The sequence below is a fragment of the Eulemur rufifrons genome, chromosome 20, assembly GCF_041146395.1.
Source record: "Eulemur rufifrons isolate Redbay chromosome 20, OSU_ERuf_1, whole genome shotgun sequence".
NCBI classification, from domain to species: Eukaryota; Metazoa; Chordata; class Mammalia; order Primates; family Lemuridae; genus Eulemur; species Eulemur rufifrons.
The window spans coordinates 42,096,044-42,113,699 of NC_091002.1; the positions used below are offsets into that span (position 1 = coordinate 42,096,044).

The 17,656-nt window shown below is 50.4% G+C and overlaps 1 protein-coding gene and 1 non-coding gene across 3 annotated transcripts in view; both read right to left on the reverse strand.

The window, feature by feature from the left end:
• PEDS1 (plasmanylethanolamine desaturase 1) overlaps window positions 1-2,114 on the reverse strand; it is a 25,257-nt gene extending 23,143 nt beyond the window's left edge. For both annotated transcript variants that reach the window (XM_069496380.1, XM_069496378.1), the window contains exon 1: window positions 1,922-2,114. In XM_069496380.1, coding sequence (XP_069352481.1) covers window positions 1,922-2,045 — 124 coding nt within the window. In that variant the 5' untranslated portion in view covers window positions 2,046-2,114. The remainder of the gene's footprint in view (window positions 1-1,921) is intronic.
• A 5,721-nt stretch (window positions 2,115-7,835) lies between these two features.
• LOC138401271 (U6 spliceosomal RNA) lies at window positions 7,836-7,942 on the reverse strand. Its single transcript, XR_011236435.1, has one exon. It is a non-coding gene; the product is annotated as a U6 spliceosomal RNA (small nuclear RNA).
• Between the last annotated feature and the right edge of the window lie 9,714 nt (window positions 7,943-17,656).

Here is a 17,656-nt window from a genome sequence, read left to right on the forward strand (position 1 = left end):
TACAGAGAGTGAGGGGCACTCGTGGGGGCCAGAAATGGACAGATATGCAGTCGTGATAGAGCGGGGAGACAGTGGTCCCTCGGGGAGGCTCAGAATGCCTGGGGATGATGGGGGAGCTGGTTGAAAGCAGGTAGAGTTTACTCGAGCAGCAGAGCTGGACACCAAAGGCCTTTGACTCCTTCCCCTCAATTCCCAGGTGGGGAGCCTGGGGACCAGACAGGCGAGGTGGCTCACCTCACAGCAAGGTCAGAATATGGGGAGGCCTCTCTCTGGCCAGGCTGTGTGGCCTCGGGGAATTACCTTGACCTCTCTCTGGGCCTGACCCTTAAAATGAGGGATCACACCTACCGAATGCCAGGTACTGCACCAAGTAGATGACCTCATTTCCTCTTCCTAACAACACTAAGGGGCAAATAAACTTCACCTTGTGCCCATTTCAGAGGTGAGGAAACTTGGGACTCAGAGAGGGAAAACGGCTTGGCCCAGGTCACACAGCTAAGTAGCAGAGTCAGGATGCCAACCCTGGCCTGCCCCAGGGACAGCAGGCAGTATCTGGGGTACGGGCTGAAGAAACCATGGCAGCATGGACCAGGTGCCCAAGTCAGGTGTGAAAAGTCACACACAGAAACCAGAGGATCGAGGGAAAGGAAATGGCTCAAGGTCATGCAGCCACTTAAGGTAGAGACTCATCAAACCCAGGCCAGCCAGGGCAGGAAGCCAAGTGGGGATGGTCCTAGGCACACCCCAGGCAAGGGCTGTGCATGGTGGCTGTCCCAAGGCAAAAGGAAAGATGTCAGAATGTTTCACAAACAAAGCTTGATGTGATATTGACACCCAGGCAGAAGGGCCTCCCAGTCACCTGACTCTGCATTCTCAAAGGCACTTCCTTAACCCCTGAGGACACTAGGCCACCCAGTGACCAGGCAAGGAAATTCCTGGGGCTCACATGGAGGGGTGGTGGCTGGTGCTTGCAGGAGAGTGACTGGTGAGCAAAACAGGAGGAAGCTAGGCAGAGACTTTGGCCTGTGGGAAAGGGGCAGAGAGGGACCAAGGGTCTCCAAGTTGTGGTGTGGTCTGGAGAATCTGGGGGCTCCGCCCCCCAAGTCCTAATGAAGGGGGCCGATATGTAGATGTGGGGGAGGGGCAAGGGCTGGAGTTGGGGCTTATGCATGGCCGGGAGCTTAAACTGGGACATTTGCAGTCCCCTCACCACCGAGGATCCAGGAGTAGGGGGTGAGGGCTGATGCTCTCACTGGAGGGTCCCAGGACGGGTAAAGGAGAGGAGAGGAGAGGATCCCGGTCTGTAGCCACTGAAACTATCACCAGGATGCGGCTTTGGGGGAAGGGTGTCTGGGGCACTCTGCAGCGGGGAGTCCCTGAGTTAGAGTTCCCTGAGCAGATGGACTGATGTTCCAGGTTAGGGGGCTGAAGTTACTGTTTGCAGCCCAGGGCCCTGGCTGAGGCGCAGAGGAGGCACAAGGATGTGGATTGCCTATCTGGGGAACCCGGGATGGGGTGTGACTTTTAGGAGGCCCGGGGCAGTGATTATAGTTGTGGGGCTGTCTTGGGCTTGGACCTGGTCCTGGAGTGGGGGTTCCTAAGTCTAGGGGTGCTTTCTGCAGTCGAGGGTATCCTGGAGCTGGGATTTCGGATCTGGGAATACGACGGGAGCTCTGTCGCCCATAGAGCTGATATGGTAGTTTCCTGAGCTGGGGAGTCTCTCTGCAGCCAGGAAACCTCGCGGCTGGGGTTCTGATTTGGGTTTGGAACGGACACTGGAGGCGTTATTTGCAAGTTAGAAACCAGGGCTGAAGTTCCGCATCTGAGCCCGAGGCTGGGTTTCCGATCTAGGGACCGGGGGTCGCTGTCCGCAGCCTGGGCTGCAGACTGCAGGCCTGGAAGGGGGGCCCGGAGGTCCTACCTGGCGAGTAGAGCGCAGCCAGCTCGCGGGCCCCGGCGTGCTGCGCGCCCCAGCGCCGGCAATACGCCGCCTCGTCCTCGTCGAGCTCCGGCTGCTGGCCCGGCCCGTCCTCGGCGCCCGCCATGGCCACTCGCCCGGCCAGCCCCGTGCGCTCCGCTGGCGGCGGCGGCGGCGGCGGCGGCAGGGCCGCGGAATCGCGGCGAGATCACAACGCCCAATGACCGCCCAGCGCCGGGCGCGGCAGCGGCGCGGGCGGGGACCTCGCCCGGCCGCGCGTCACAGCCAATCAGAGCCGCGCCGGCCAATCGGCGGCCGCCGAGCCGCAGCCAACCGCGGCGCGCCGGGGGCCGGGCCGCAGCTGGGCGCAGCTGGGCGCGGAAGCGTGCGCTGGGGGCGCGTCCCCGCCTACCGCGCCCGCTCCTGCCGGTGCCCGCCGCGTCCCCTCGGGAACACGCGGCGCGGCCGGCCTCGGCCTGCGCTTGCGGGCCTGTGCGGCGGGCCGAGAACGGGCCCAGAAACGGGCACTCCGGGCCGTAGCGTTAAGCGCCTGCTGTGTGCAAGGAACGCGAGGGGAGGGCGCGGGGCCCGACAGGGCCAGGGCCGCGGCCAGGGACCATTGGTGGGCTCTTTATACAGTGCTCCCTAGCGGGCCTGATTTACAATGGACTAGTTCATCAAGTCCTGCCGCGTGCGGAGGTTCTATCCGAGCACATCGTCACCCAGGTGCCAGCTTTGTGCTGTGCGCCCAGGGAGGAGAAACCTGAGCCTCCCCTGGCCCCCCAGGAGCTCATGCTCTCCGCAGGAAGAAGACAGTAAACTGCTGGAAATGACAATGAGAGTCGCTGTAAGATTTGCTGAGCACTTAATATCTGTCAGGCGCTGGGCCGAGAGCTCGCAGAAGAACATTTCATTTACTCTCCCTAACCAATGATGTTGCCTCCTCAGAGGGGCGTCTCCCGACCACCCTGCTCAAAGTTGTCCCCGCTCCAGTCACTGTGACATCACCCGGTTTTGTCTTCACAGCTTTGTCATGGGCAATGAACTTGCAGTTTCTGTTTCTCCTACCACAAAACAAGCTCCTAAGGACAGAGATTCGCTTTGTTCACCGCTCCGCGGCTGCTGGCCCGTGGTAGAAGCTCGACGAATGCTTGTGGGATGAATTAAGGCTCAGATGCCTTTAATACTTCAGCAGGTAAATACAGCAGCAGGATTTTACCCCAGGTCTAGCTGACTACAAAGTACACGATAATTGTTCACATTAATTCCATGTAGTGTGATCACACAGGAGCTGTGGAAGGACCCAAGAGGTGCCTGGGGGGAGCAGGAAGGGAGGTAAAATCTCCTTCCAGAATTTCTTTCTGAGGCTCCATCCTGCCCTGGTTCTCTGAGGGTTTAAGTCCTGGGTTCCTCAGCTACCAGTCACCCCAGGGCTGTTTCCTGGGCGGTCCTGCCCTGGGCAGCCACTGTCCCCAGCCAGTCCCATGCTGTCTCCCCTTTTCCTTCTCACACTTCCTCACAGGAGGGAAAAGCCACCTTTGAATGTCAGGGACAGGCTTCGGCCCAAGTCCTGGTAAATTCTGGTGAAGCTGGCTGGCCTCGCATCATTTAACTACATGGTTGGATTCTTTTTTTTTTTTTTTTTCCCCGAGACAGAGTCTCACTCTGTTGCCCAGGCTAGAGTGAGTGCCGTGGCGTCAGCCTAGCTCACAGCAACCTCAAACTCCTGGGCTTAAGCGATCCTACTGCCTCAGCCTCCCGAGTAGCTGGGACTACAGGCATGTGCCACCATGCCCGGCTAATTTTTTCTATATATATATTTAGCTGTCTATATAATTTCTTTCTATTTTTAGTAGAGATGGGGTCTCGCTCTTGCTCAGGCTGGTCTCGAACTCCTGAGCTCAAACGATCCACCCACCTCGGCCTCCCAGGGTGCTAGGATTACAGGCGTGAGCCACCGCGCCCGGCCATGGTTGGATTCTTAAGCCAGGAGCTTAAGGCAGGAGGGTGGTTGCTTTGGTGGAGGCTGGATCTCAGATTTCAGGAAAACACCCTCCGAAACTCCAACCCCCCTGCCTGTGTCCCAGAGCCTCCAAGTTGGATGGGGTGGCTGGTTATTCCTAGCCCGCCCCAGATGGGCGGTGGAAAGACCACCTGAGATAACTCATTCCTTCATTCATATGCTCCACAGATGTTTATTAAGCACCAACCTGGCCCAGGCACTGGTCTAGGGAAACAGCAGGGAGCATGACAGAAGCCCTGCTCTCCTGGAAGGTGGAGGGGGAAAGTCAGGGAAGGCCTGTTCAAGGAGATATCGTTGGAGCCAAGACCTAAAGGAGATGAGGGAGCCAGTTGCACAAATATCTGGGCAAATAGCTCCAAGCGAGGTAGTAACAGGCTCAAAAGTTCTGAGGCAGGAATATGTTTCTGGTATTCTAGGAACCGATCAAGGGTAGTGAGAGGGGGTGAGGTCAGGGAAGAAGGGAGAGGGGCAGATGGGGCAGGGCCTTGAAAGGGAATATAGGGTCTTTGGTTTTTGCTTAAACCGAGCTGGGAAGTCCTTTCCCTGTAGAGTTTTAAGTAGACGAATGACATGATCTGACTTACATTTTTAAAAGTAATTTTATTTTTACTGGTAAGACATTCACATGCTTTGAAAATCAAAATGATATGAAAGGTGCACACTGAGCAATGTTGCTCCCAGCCCTGGCCCTGTCCACCCCTTTCCACTCTAACCCCAAGTAGCTACTTACTAGTTTCTTATGTATCCTTTCAGTATTTTTATACAAATACAGGCAAAATGAATATATATTCTTATTGTCCTCCCCTTTTTACACAAAGGATACATACACTATTCTGCTATTGGATTTTTTGTTGTTAAATCTTGCCCTAGCAGTACAGAGTTTTTTAATCCTTGTTTTTTAGATATAGATTACATGCATACCTTTTAAAGTATGGTGTACCCTATTAAAGTGTACAATTCAGTGGTTTTTAGTATATTCATAAAGTTGTGTAATGATCACCATTATCTATTTCTAGAACATTTCATTACCTCCCCAAAAGAAACCCCTTATCCATTAGCAGATACTTTCTGTTTCCCTCTTCCCCCAGCCTCTGGTAACCATTCATCTACTTTCTGTCTATGGATTTGCATCTTCTGGACATTTCAATGTCATGGAATCATATAATATGTGGCCTTTTTTTCTGGCTTCTTTCACTTAGCATAATGTTTTCAAGGTTCATCCATGCTGCAGCATGTGTCAAGACTTTATTCTTTTTTTTTTTTTTTGAGACAGAGTCTTGCTCGGTTGCCCCAGTTAGAGTGCAGTATTGTCATTGTACCTCACTGCAGCCTCCTCCTGGGCTCAAGCAATTCTCGTGCCTCAGCCTCCCATGTTGCTGGGACTACAGACATGCACCACCATACCAAGCTAATTTTTCTATTTTTTGTGGAGATGGAATCTTGCTATGTTGCCCAGGCTGGTCTTGAACTCCTGACCTTGAGCGATGCACCCGCCTCGGCCTCCCAGAGTGCTAGGATTACAGGCGTGAGCCACTGTGCCCGGCTGAGCCCAGTAGTTTGAGGTTGCAGTGAGCTATGATGACGCCACAGCACTCTAGCCCAGACAACAGAGTGAGACCCTGACTCAAAAAAAAAAAAAAAAATGTGGGGGGCTCATGCCAGCAGACCTCCTCCCCACTCCCACCTCTGCATCGGCCTGACCATATGTGTGTCCAGGAAACATTTTCAACACCTGCTCTGTGCCAGGCCCCCTGCTGGGAAGGAAGGGACCTGTGGTGAATCAAGCCTCATTCCTGACAGATGTTCCTTCATGAACATGCAGCGCCCTGTGTCTAGGGGAATGTGTAAGATCCCTCCTCTACATATTTATTAAGGCTCCAAAGTACAAAAATTGAATGCAAAAATGAGCATCACTATAATCTCAAATCCTTTCCCATCCATTTATTCATTCATTCAACAATTATTTATTGAGCATATACTGCATGCCAGGACCCGTTTGAGGTACTAGAAACATAGCAGTGAGCAAAAAAAGACAAAATCTCCACCTCATGGAGCTGATACTTGGGTGGGGCTGGGAGATGGACAGTAAACAATAGGAAATAAACTGCAACATGCTACAAGGTTCATGCCTGCTTTTGGGAAAACAGAGCAGAGCAAGTTAGGAGGCTTGGAAGTTGGAGGGATGGAGGGCAGGTCGAGTTGTTAACGAGGGTGGCCAGGGAAGGCCTCATTGAGAAAGTAACGTGTCAGCAAAGACTGGAAGGGGAAGGAGGAAGCCCTGTGGGGTTGTAGGTGAATAGAGTTCCAAACAGAGCAAACAGCCAGTGCAAAGGCCCTGAGGTGGGAAGGAGCCTTATTGGCTGCAGGCCAATAGACTTTGTTTTTTAGAGCATCTGTAGCTTCACAGCAAAATTGAGAGAAAGGCAGATGTTTCCCATACACCTCCTGCCCCAGATGCACAGCCTGCCGGTTACCTTCTCCCAGCAGAGTGGTGCATTTGTTGCAATTGCTGAATCTACATTGACACATTGTTATCACCCACGTTGATAGTTTACATTGGGGTTCACTCTTGGTGTTATACATTCTGTGGGTTTGGACAAACCTATAATGACATGTATCTACCATTATATCAGACTGAGTAGTTTCACTGCTCTAAAAATCTTCTGTTGCAGATGCATTTTAATGATTCGACTGGACGTGTAGGCTTGTTAAGAAGTGGGCTTGGAGCCCAGAGGGATCTTAAAGGACCCAGGCCATAGCCTGGCAGAAGGACAGATGGGGAGGGGGTATGGTGAGGGAGGAGGCTCAGTCAGAGTTTCCCAGGCTGCAAGAAAAGCCTCAGAGGCAAGCAGGGGCCACTGTGTGGTCAGGATGTCAGGGGGCTACCAAGAGGCTGTGTGTCCAGCCAGGGCGCTTGCTCCCTGAGCCAGTCCCTGGGCACAGCTCTCCTGTCCCCAGCAGGGCCTCCTACCCAGCAGGAAGTGCCCCAGATATGCTCTGGTCCTGGGGCAGGCTCTCCGCCGACACCCTGAGTGTGCCCACCTTCTGACCCTGCCACCAACTCGGGGTGAGGGTGCAGACAGCAAGGCCTCTTTCCTTGGGGGTCATGGAAGGGCTGGCTAGATGCTGCTTGCCTGGGCTATGGCACAGGTGTCCCCAAACCAAGCCTCCTTTTTCCCAAATGATCATTTCAGAATGTTTTATTGTACATGTGAGTCGTGGGCCGGTAGATATGTGTTTCTGGCTGCCCACAGCCATTCCCCCTTCTTCATAGAACTAATACCATGAAATTTTTGGAGGAATCTGTCTTGTCCTTATTCTTAGCCTGTGGTTTGTATGGGACTGACAACCCTCATCCCTTTAGCATAAGCCAAGCAACACTGACCAGTCCCTTGGGACATAGTGGATTGGTTGGTGCAGAGATGGGCATGTGACTTTAGATGGTCCAATCACAGTGAATTTCAGGATCCTGGCATGGAATTGGGATGTGAAGGAGGAAGCAAGTCTCATCAGACTCTGCTGGCAGCCAAAATGGGGTGATCCTTAGGGTGATTTCAGCATTGGAGGAAGCAAAGAGGAGAGACCAAGAGAAACCAGGTTCCTGCTGAGATCTTTGAATGGCTGGATCAAGCCTCACCTCAAAGCCACCCTATCTTTCCAGCCAGACAGACTTAGGTTTAAGTCTCAGCCCCACCACTGTGTGTCATGTGACCATGGGCAAAATATTTACTCTCTCAGGATGTTAGTTTCCTCATGTTGAAAATGGGGATCATAATAGTATTCCTGTTTCTTCGGGTTGTTGTGAAGATGAACAAGTTAATAAATATATAGTGGTTAGAAGAGTGCCTGGCACGTTGTAAGCACTCCATAAATTTTAGCTATTGTTATTTTTTTTTTTATATGGAACGCTTCGCGAATTTGCGTGTCATCCTTGAGCAGGGGCCATGCTAATCTTCTCTGTATCTTTCCAATTTTAGTATATGTGCTGCCGAAGCGAGCACTTAGCTATTGTTATTAACACTGAGCCCTTAGAACAAACCTTACTTGAACTGTAACTTCCCTCTGGATTTCATAGTTCTAGAAATCCAATAAATTCTCTGCTTTTATTCTGCTATCTTTTTACTTGCAGAGTGTGGGGTTGAGATCAGGGGAAGACCAGGGCGAAAGGTGTGGGGAACTATTGTCTGAAGGTGGCTATTACCGCGTGCCAGGCATTGTGCACACACTTGCTATTTGCCCAGTTTGTAGAAGAGAAAGCAGCCTCAGAGAAGTTAACTTGCTGAATGATGAGTAAGATTTCTCCAAGGAGAAAGGGTAAGGCAGGGAAGCCTAAGGCAGTGGGCGGTGAGTAGGACAAGAGCAAAGGCCGGGAGGCGCGGGTGTACTTAGTGCGCTGCTCAGGCAATGAGAGTCATCTGGAGTCCAGGACAATTTGTGAGTAATGAAAGGTCAGGTGACCAGGAAGGGCGGGGCCCCGCTCAATCAGTGTTGGTAGTTGTTGAAATTATTCTCGTGTCATGTCCACAACTGTTGTCCCCTCGTGTCAATTTTCTCATCTGTGCATTTGTTTGGTTGAGATTTGACTCTGAGTGACAGATTTCCCAAAGTTATAGTGGCTTAAACGTGGCAGACTTTTCTTTCTCTCTCATGCAGATACAGGAGACCTAAGGTGGTGTGACAGCTCCACCATCACCAGGCCCCTTCTCTCTGGTCACTCCACCATCTGTAGCAGGTGGCTTCCACCTCAGGGTCCAAGAAGGTTGCCCATGCTCTAGCCATTTAGTCATATTCCAGCCAGCGGGCAACACTTCCCTGCTTCTGTCCCACTGGTTAGAACATAGTCACACGGCACTCTTTGCTGTAGGCTGGGGAATGTAGTTTTTCTCTCAGGAGACCAACTAAAAAGCTGGGGTTCCATCCGTGGCAGGCATTAGTCCTTCCTTTTGGCCTCCAGTATCTGAACTGCTTTCTTAGACTCTCCAGCTCTCCTGGGGTTCCCGGGAGTTCCCCAATATCCTCCTAATAAATTCCTGTGTGTCCCCGAGAGTTGGTTTCTTGCCTCTCATCATGGGCCCAGATTGTGCTGCTCTGGCAGCGGGAGTGAATGGCACAGGGAACGGGAACAGAAATGCATGATCAATAGTAACGGCGAGCATTTATTGAATGCTTACTGCATGCCAGGCCATGTCATAACCTCACTGAACCTTCACGTTCATCCCAAATCTTAGTTGCTAAAACAACACTGATTTATTGTAACACTTCTCGAGATCCTGTGAGTTGGCCGGTGGCTTCTGCTGGCTTCACCTGGGCTCATTCGTGCAGCCTCCTTGGGCTTCTAGCTGTGCTGGCGGGGCCAAGCTGGACTCGTTCATGGGGATATTTGATTCAGAGAGCGGCTGATGATTGGCTGTGGCATCTTACTTCTGTTACCTTCCGGAAGGCCAGACTGGCTTCTGTACCTGGTGTTCTCAGGGCAGTATCTGAAAGCCCTAGGCTCAGATATCTCATAAAGTAATTTCTTCCTGTTTAGTCTCTATGAAAGCCGTTCAAACACCTGCCCAGGGCTTCCAGTAAACTGTTCCTTGTTCCTTATTGGCCCACGTGCAACGTATGCACACGCTAGCAGGGGATAAGATTGCCCTTTGACCCATCATGCCCTCCAAGCAGCTGGGGATGGGGTCACTTTCCTGAGGCACCTGGGCTGCCTGGGGCAGGGGTGGACACTTGAACAAAACTGGGGAGGGGCCAGTACAGGGAGGGGATGGTTACTGGAGGCCACGGACAACAGGAACTCTTGAGACCCACCGTTAATGTTCAGTGGAATTTCCGTCCAGGCATTTTGCAGACCTGGATAAATGCAAAGGATCCTCCTGCTTGCTATGCGTGCACTGAGAACCCTTTTCTGGAGGCTCCTGCACTGGGCCCTAATGGGGCCTGGGGCCTGGGCACAATCATGTTATGATTTTTCCTTTTCCTGGGAGCAGGTGGGAATGACAGATTGAAACCATATTTTTAAAACTAAAACATAGGTGATTTTTTAAAAAAAGAATTTTAAATTTACGGAAAAGTTGTAAGAATGGTACAATAAACTCCCAAATGCCCCCCATTGTCAGCGTTTTGCTGCACTGGATTCGTCCTTCCTTCTCTCTGTGTGTGGGGTCTCTCTGAACCATTTGAAAGTTGGTTACAGACACGATGCCCTTTTACCCCTAAATATTTCAGGTGCATGTCCTAAGGACATTCTCTTATATGACCACTGTATAGTTCTCAAAGTCAGAACATTGATACAAAGTTTTAATTTAATTTCTATTGCCCATATTCAGATCTCGATAATTGTCCCAATACTGGTCTGAAACCCTCATCCTTAGACTAGAGACCACCAATGTCACTGTGAAACCATCCTGTGTAAAATTAATAAAGGGGCATCAGATGGGAACGGTGGTAGAGGCCTGCACTCTGCAAAGGTATAGGCATAGTTAAAACATATAGGCCGGGCGCGGTGGCTCACGCCTGTAATCCTAGCACTCTGGGAGGCCGAGGTAGGAGGATCGCTTGAGCTCAGGAGTTCAAGACCAGCCTGAGCAAGAGCCAGGCCCCATCTCTACTAAAAATAGAAAGAAATTAGCTGGACAACTAAAAATATGTAGAACAAATTAGCCGGGCATGGTGGTGCATGCCTGTAGTCCCAGCTATTCGGGAGGCTGAGGCAGAAGGATTGTTTAAACCCAGGAGTTTGAGGTTGCTGTGAGCTAGGCTGATGCCACGGCATTCTAGCCCGGGCAACAGAGCGAGACTCTGTCTCCAAAAAAAAAACAAAATCGATATCTATATCTATATTTCTAAAACCAGCTATTGTTCCCTAGCTTGCTTTATGGTCATAAGATTTGTAGGTTTCCTAATTGCTCCCATAGATAACATCACAGTTGTGAAACCTAAGACTGGTCTTTGAGATATTTTTCACACTCTGTGTTCCAGTGGACCAACTGATGGCAACTGGACCAGGGGCCATACTTAGGAAGGACTCAACAGGTCCTGTAACCCTCTACTTGGGAACTGATTTAGTGCAATTTCTGTTTCCCAACCCTGTGAGTTCATCCCCCGCCGATCAGCAGAACCTAATTCCCCAGTCCTTTGCCCACCAAACTATCTTTAAAAACCCTGGCTCTCAAATTCTTAGGGAAGTAGATTTGAGAAATTTCTCCCATCTCTTCGCTAGGTACCCTGTGATATTAAACTCTCTCTCCATTGTAACCCCTGTTGTCTCGGTGTATTGGCTTCCTCTTGAGCAGCCGGCAATGAACCTGGTTGGGCGGTAACAACTGTACCCCTTCTAAAAAGGTAAAACATGCGCCTGCCCAAAGAGAAGAAAATCAGTAACATGCAGGAATCTGTTTAAAGAATCTGTGCTTAGAAATCCTACTCACAGGCTTAGGACAATTAGAGCAATGGTTCTCAACTGGGGGTGATTTTGACTCCCACGGGACATTTGTGGTTGTCACAACTGGGGGTGGTGGCATGCTACTGGCATCTAGTGGATGGAGGCCAGGAACACTGCTAAACATCCTACAGTGCACAGGACAGTCCCTACAAGGAAGAATTACCCAGTCCAGGATGTCAGTAGGGTCGAGGTTCAGGAATCCTGATCTGGAAGTCCCCCTCCTGCTGTCGTAATGGGAGCACAGTTGACCCTCGCAATCCCACTTCTCCCCAGCTATGCTGCAAAACCCACCTCTGTGGGCACAGGGAGTTCCGGCCAGGTTTGTTTACAATCGCTGGAAAATGGAAGCAACCTACATGCCAATTAGGAGGAGACAGATAAAATAAAGCAATGACGTCGTGCGGTGCTATGTTTGCTTCCCTCAGCTTGGGGAAAACGGGGCTGGGGAGGTGGGATTGGAAGAACACCAAAAATGTTGGGCCCAGCTGCTACTTTGTGACTTAGGGACACAACTGCTTCTGACTCACGCGTGATTGGCTTCTTGGATTACGTGCTGACGCATCAGGGGGAGGCTGTCCTGGAATGTCTCCCCATTTCAATCAAGGGTGGGCCCTCTGCTGAGTCACCTCTGGCCCTGGGAGCCCAGCTCAGGGGCTGGCTCATTTTGAAAGCAAATGCCCTTTCCTTCCTTCCTTCCTCTTTCTTTCTTTCTTTCTTTTTCTCTCTCTCTTTCTTTCTTTCTTTCTTCCCCCCCCCAATTTTTTAATTGTGATAAAATACACATAACACAAAATTTGCCATCTTAACCATTTTAAGTGTGCAGTTTAGTGGTATTAAGTACATTCGTAATGGTGTGCAACCATCACCACCGTCCATCTCCAGAACGCTTTTCATCTTGTGGAACGGAAACTCTGTCCCCATTAAACAATAACTTCCCATCCCCTGGCAACCACCATCCTCCTTTCTGTCCCTATGAATCTGAGTACTCTGGGTACCTCATGTAAGTGGAATATCCTCCAGATTTATCTGCAATGTTGCATGAGTCAGAATTCCCTTCCTTTTTACGGCTGAATGTGCACGTAGAGAGCATTATGTGTATGGACCACACTTTGCTTATTCATTCATCCAGTGATGGGCCCTGGGGCTGCCTCCACTTTTCAGTTATGGTGAATAGTGTCGCTGTGAATGTGGGTGTACAGAGAGCTCCTCAAGGTCTTACTCTCAATTCTTTCGGGTACATATCTAGAAGTGGAATTGCTGGATCATATGGTAATTCTATGTCTAATTTTTTGAGGAACTGCCATACTGTTCTCTATACTGGCTGTACCATTTTACATTCCCACCAGCAGTGCACGAGGGTTCCAATTTGTCTACATCCTGACCAACATCCTCCTGGTGTCTTGGATACCAAGTGGAGTAAAATCTCTCTTATCAGGTGTCCTCCTCCTCGCCTTGCCAGGCCTCTCGGGTGTGGTTGTTGCTGATGCCCTTTTCACCTGGCAGTCTGTTGTTGTGAATCCACTGCCAAAGCTTTGTAATGACATAAATAAGTATAAACCTTCCATCCAAAACATAGCCCCAGTTCAGCAGGAAGTAGCTTGACGACTATGTCTCCCCTTGTCCCATAGATATGGAAGGGTAAAAATCGCCAGTGGGGATATATAACAGGGAAAATGGCCCAAAAAAGGGTAAACATGGGTTTTCTGTCTCTTCAAGCCCCCTTTCCCCTTTTGAGAACTAAAACCTACATCTCTGCCTCGGCCAGTGGTCGGGAGGGGCAGGAGAGTGTCCTTTGTTCTTTGTGCCACAGCAGATGGCTCAGGGGAATTGCCCCCGGGGGGAGAGGGAGGGAGTCACTTAGCCAGAGATGGGATGAGTTGGGGCAGAGGTCATGAGATTGTCTTAGCCTAAAATGGGATTATAGGGTTAATCAGAACCTCTAAAAGCTCTGCACTCCTGCTCAGAGGCAGGATGTTTGTACTTTGAGATGGGAGTCTGCCAACCTCCTCATCTGCCAGAAAATTCATAAACTCTTCTTTCCTTCTAAAAAACAAACCCCATATATATTTTTTTCTATTTACATAAATTGTTTTATGAAGAAGATATTTTCTGCTCTTTGCAATTCCGTTTGTAGAGAAATTCTCACTTCCTATCCTATGAGCACAGGTGTAAGGATGCGTCATCTGTGGGGCAAAAACTTGGAAACATCCTGACAGGTGATTAAATAAACCGCGGTTCGTGCTCTGCAGCCTGAGACGGTGAGCCACGGCCATCCGGAATTCCCCGGTGACACCTGCTGGCGCAAAATGATACCACAGCTCAGACTGGCTGAGTGCTGGGACTTTCCAGAATAAGAGAAGTTAGGGGCAGCCAGATGAGGGCGTAGTTTGGGAAGCCACAGAGATTTGCGAGGAAGGTCAAGGCAAAGCGGTGGCCTGGGTGTGGGGGTTGGACGCACCTACTCCTTATTACCTACCCAAGCTGGGTGAACTTGGGCAGATTTGGGACTTAATCTGAGCCTCAGTTTCTTCCATAGAATGAGGATCCTGGGGTCTACCTTGCAGATGCCTGGTGAGGGTTAGATGAAAGAATTCATTCATTTAACCATTTATGGAGGCAACGTTGAGCACCTGTAATGTCCGTGATGGACGGAGAATCTCATCCAGGTGCCGGGGAAACAGCAGTGGCCAAGACGCGGGTCCGACCCTCCTGGAAATCACAGTCTATGGGAAGGAGATGGCAAACCAACAAACACGCCTGTGAGATAATTCCAGGTATTGTCAACACTGCAAAGGAGAATAGACCAGGAGGGGGTTGCTACACACAGGGTGTGTGCGAGGGCGTCTCTGAGGACGTTGAGCAGAGGCCCCAAGGAGCTGGGTTTCCTGTGTGTGTGGAACGCACAGGAAACACCACGGGAAGAGCCCCACACGCAGTGTTATCAGACAAATCCGCAGATCCGAGGGAAAGGAATGGAAGGAGGGGTCGGAATGCATTTCCCAGGGTTGGGGGCAGCTACAGAGAGTGACAGAAGATTCCCTGGGTCCCCCCCTAGGCCAGAGGGACAGCAGGAGGCAGTGGTGTCACTGGATCCCAGAAGCCAGGGCTAGAGCTATAGTGGGGCTGCCTGGTAGGAGCTGAGACCAGGAGGGAGGGCCTGTCGTGCAGGGACGGGTCCCCTTTGCCCAGGGAGCCAAGCCCTGCCTGCCAGCTCTGCCCTGCGGCCCAGAGGGCTGACGCCTGCCGCTGCCCCCAGGCTCTGGTCCACTCACTTCCCACTGGCCATGGGAGGCCCTGGAGGGAGCTCAGAGGCAGGGGGGCAAAGCCAGAGTATTTCCCCCTCTCCCCACTCCTTGGGCTGCAACTCTGTCAGCGTCGGAGTCTCCTGCCTGGCTCCAGCGCCCACGGGACAGGCCCGCTGTGCTTCTAGCTTTGCGGGTGACCGCAGGCCCTGGGTTGCTTTAAACCTACCTCCTTCCTCGGTTCCTCCAGCTTGGAGGTGGCAGTGACCTGCAGCTCCTGTGAATTTCTTTCTCTGAGCTTCTTCACAGTCCCGTTTGGCCTCTGGGCTCCTCCAGACTTTCCCTGCGGGAAAGTCCCTCTGCTTCAAGGCTCAGAGGTTTCTGTGTGTCCCGGCTTCGCAGCAACTGATGCAAGGAAAGGAGCTGAGAGCGCCGGGGTGACCAGCCCAGAAGATGGAAACACGGGGCACTGAGGGGAGGGGCACCGCGTGCTGGAGGTCCGGGGCGCCGGGTCAGACAGGCCTTTTTGTCCCAGGAAGGAAATCCTGACGATGCTGAAACACGGATTTACGCTAAGTGAAGACGCCAGGCACAGAGGGTCGGACTGTGTGATCCCACTGGTACGAGGTACCTAGAATGGGCAAATTCATAGGGACAGGAGGTGGAGTAGCGGTTACCAGGGGCTGGGGGAGGGGAGAGAGTTTATACTGGGGATGGTGAAGAAGTTCGAGTATAGATAGTGAAGATGGGTACAAGGTACCATGCATGTATTTAACGCCATTGAATTGTACACTTAAAACTGGTGAAAATGATAAATATTGTGTTGTATATATTTTATCAGCATAAAAATAAAACCAAAAAAGCTACCTACCCCTCAAAGAAGAAAAGTCAGAAAGTATCTTTGTGACTAGAGTTGAGAAATGACTTCTTAAAGTACACTTTAAAAGCACAGGTGTAAACAACCCAATGAAAAATGGGCAAAGGACGTGAACAGACATTTCTTCAAAGATGGTATATTATACGAATGGTAACTAAAAACATGGGAAGATGCTCAGCGTGACTAGTCACTAAGGAAATGCAAATCCAAACCACAGTGAGTTACCACATTGCACTTCCTAGGATGGCCGTTATGCAAACAAAATGGAAAATATTAATGATGAGTGGTGGCGAGGACGTGGAGAAACCGGAACGCTTGTGCATTGCTGGGGAGAATGTAAAATGCTGCAGCCGGGGTAGAAAACAGTTTGGAAGTTCCTCAGAAAGTTACAAATAGAATTACCGTAGGGTCCGGCGACACCGCTTCTGGCTATCTACATACCGGAAGCAGGGACTCGAACAGATGCTGGTGCACCCGCGCTCACAGCAGCGCGGTTCACAATAGCTACAAGGGGAAAATAGCCCGCAAGTCCACTGATGGATGAACGGATGAATGGAGTGAGAGCGTGGCGTATACACACAGTGGAATGTTAGCCTTAAAAGGGAAGGAGGCCGGGCGCGGTGGCTCACGCCTGTAATCCTAGCACTCTGGGAGGCCGAGGCGGGTGGATCGCTCGAGGTCAGGAGTTCGAGACCAGCCTGAGCAAGAGCGAGACCCTGTCTCTACTAAAAATAGAAAGAAATTATCTGGCCAACTAAAAATATATATAGAAAAAATTAGCCGGGCATGGTGGCGCATGCCTGTAGTCCCAGCTACTCGGGAGGCTGAGGCAGTAGGATTGCTTAAGCCCAGGAGTTTGAGGTTGCTGTGAGCTAGGCTGACGCCATGGCACTCACTCTAGCCAGGGCAACAAAGCGACACTCTGTCTCAAAAAAAAAAAAAAAAAAAAAGGGAAGGAAATGCTGACACGTGCTGCAACATGGATGAAAATATTATGCTACGGGAAATAAGCCAGATATAAAAGGACAGGTATTGTATCTTTCCATTTATAGGAAGTGCCTAAATTAGTAAAATTCACAGGGACAGAAAGTAGATTCCAGGTTACCTGGGCCTGGGCGGGGAAGGAGGATAGAGGTTATTGTTTAATGGGTACAGCGTTTCCATTTGGGATGATGAAAAAGTTCTGGAAACAGATAGTGGCGATTGTTGTATAACGTTGTGAATATACTTAATGCCACTGAACTATACACTTAGAAGTGGTAACTTTTATGATATCTATATTTTACCATAATAAAAAGAGCACAAGCCTGGTACGGTGGGACATGCCTCTAGTTCCAGCTACTCGGGAGGTTGAGGCAGGAGGATCCCTTGAGACCAGGGGTTCAAGTTCAGCCTGGGCAACATAGTGAGACCCCGTCTCAAAACACACACACCCACACACACCCACATACCCACAAACCCAAGCAAACAAAAAAAGCATAAGTATATAAAAGGCAAAACATATTTTTTTTTTTTTTTTTTTTTTGAGACAGAGTCTCTCTCTGTTGCCCAGACTAGAGTGAGTGCCGTGGCGTCAGCCTAGCTCACAGCAACCTCAGACTCCTGAGCTCAAGGGATCCTCCTGTCTCAGCCTCCCGAGTAGCTGGGACTACAGGCATGCGCCACCATGCCCGGCTAATTTTTTCTATATATAGTTTTAGCTGTCCATATAATTTCTTTCTATTTTTAGTAGAGATGGGGTCTCGCTCTTGCTCAGGCTGGTCTCGAACTCCTGAGCTCAAACGATCCGCCCACCTCGGCCTCCCAGAGTGCTAGGATTACAGGCGTGAGCCACCGCGCCCGGCCGGCAAAACATATTTTTAAGAATTATTTCGATTGTACCAAAATGAAGGAATTATGGCCAAAGAAGAATACCAGGGACAAAGTTGATAGACAGATGTTAGAGGGAGAAGATGTTACAGTGTTTAAAACTGCAGTGCTTAAAATATACAAGAAACTTCTACAAATAAACAACAGAAAAGACAGCAGCCCCAGTGGAAAATGGGCAATGAATGTGAGAAGCAATTCACAGAGGAGGAAAACCACAAGCCTAGGAAGAAAGCTCAAACTCATTAGAAATAGGAAATGCAAACTAAAACAACAATGAGATATCACTTTC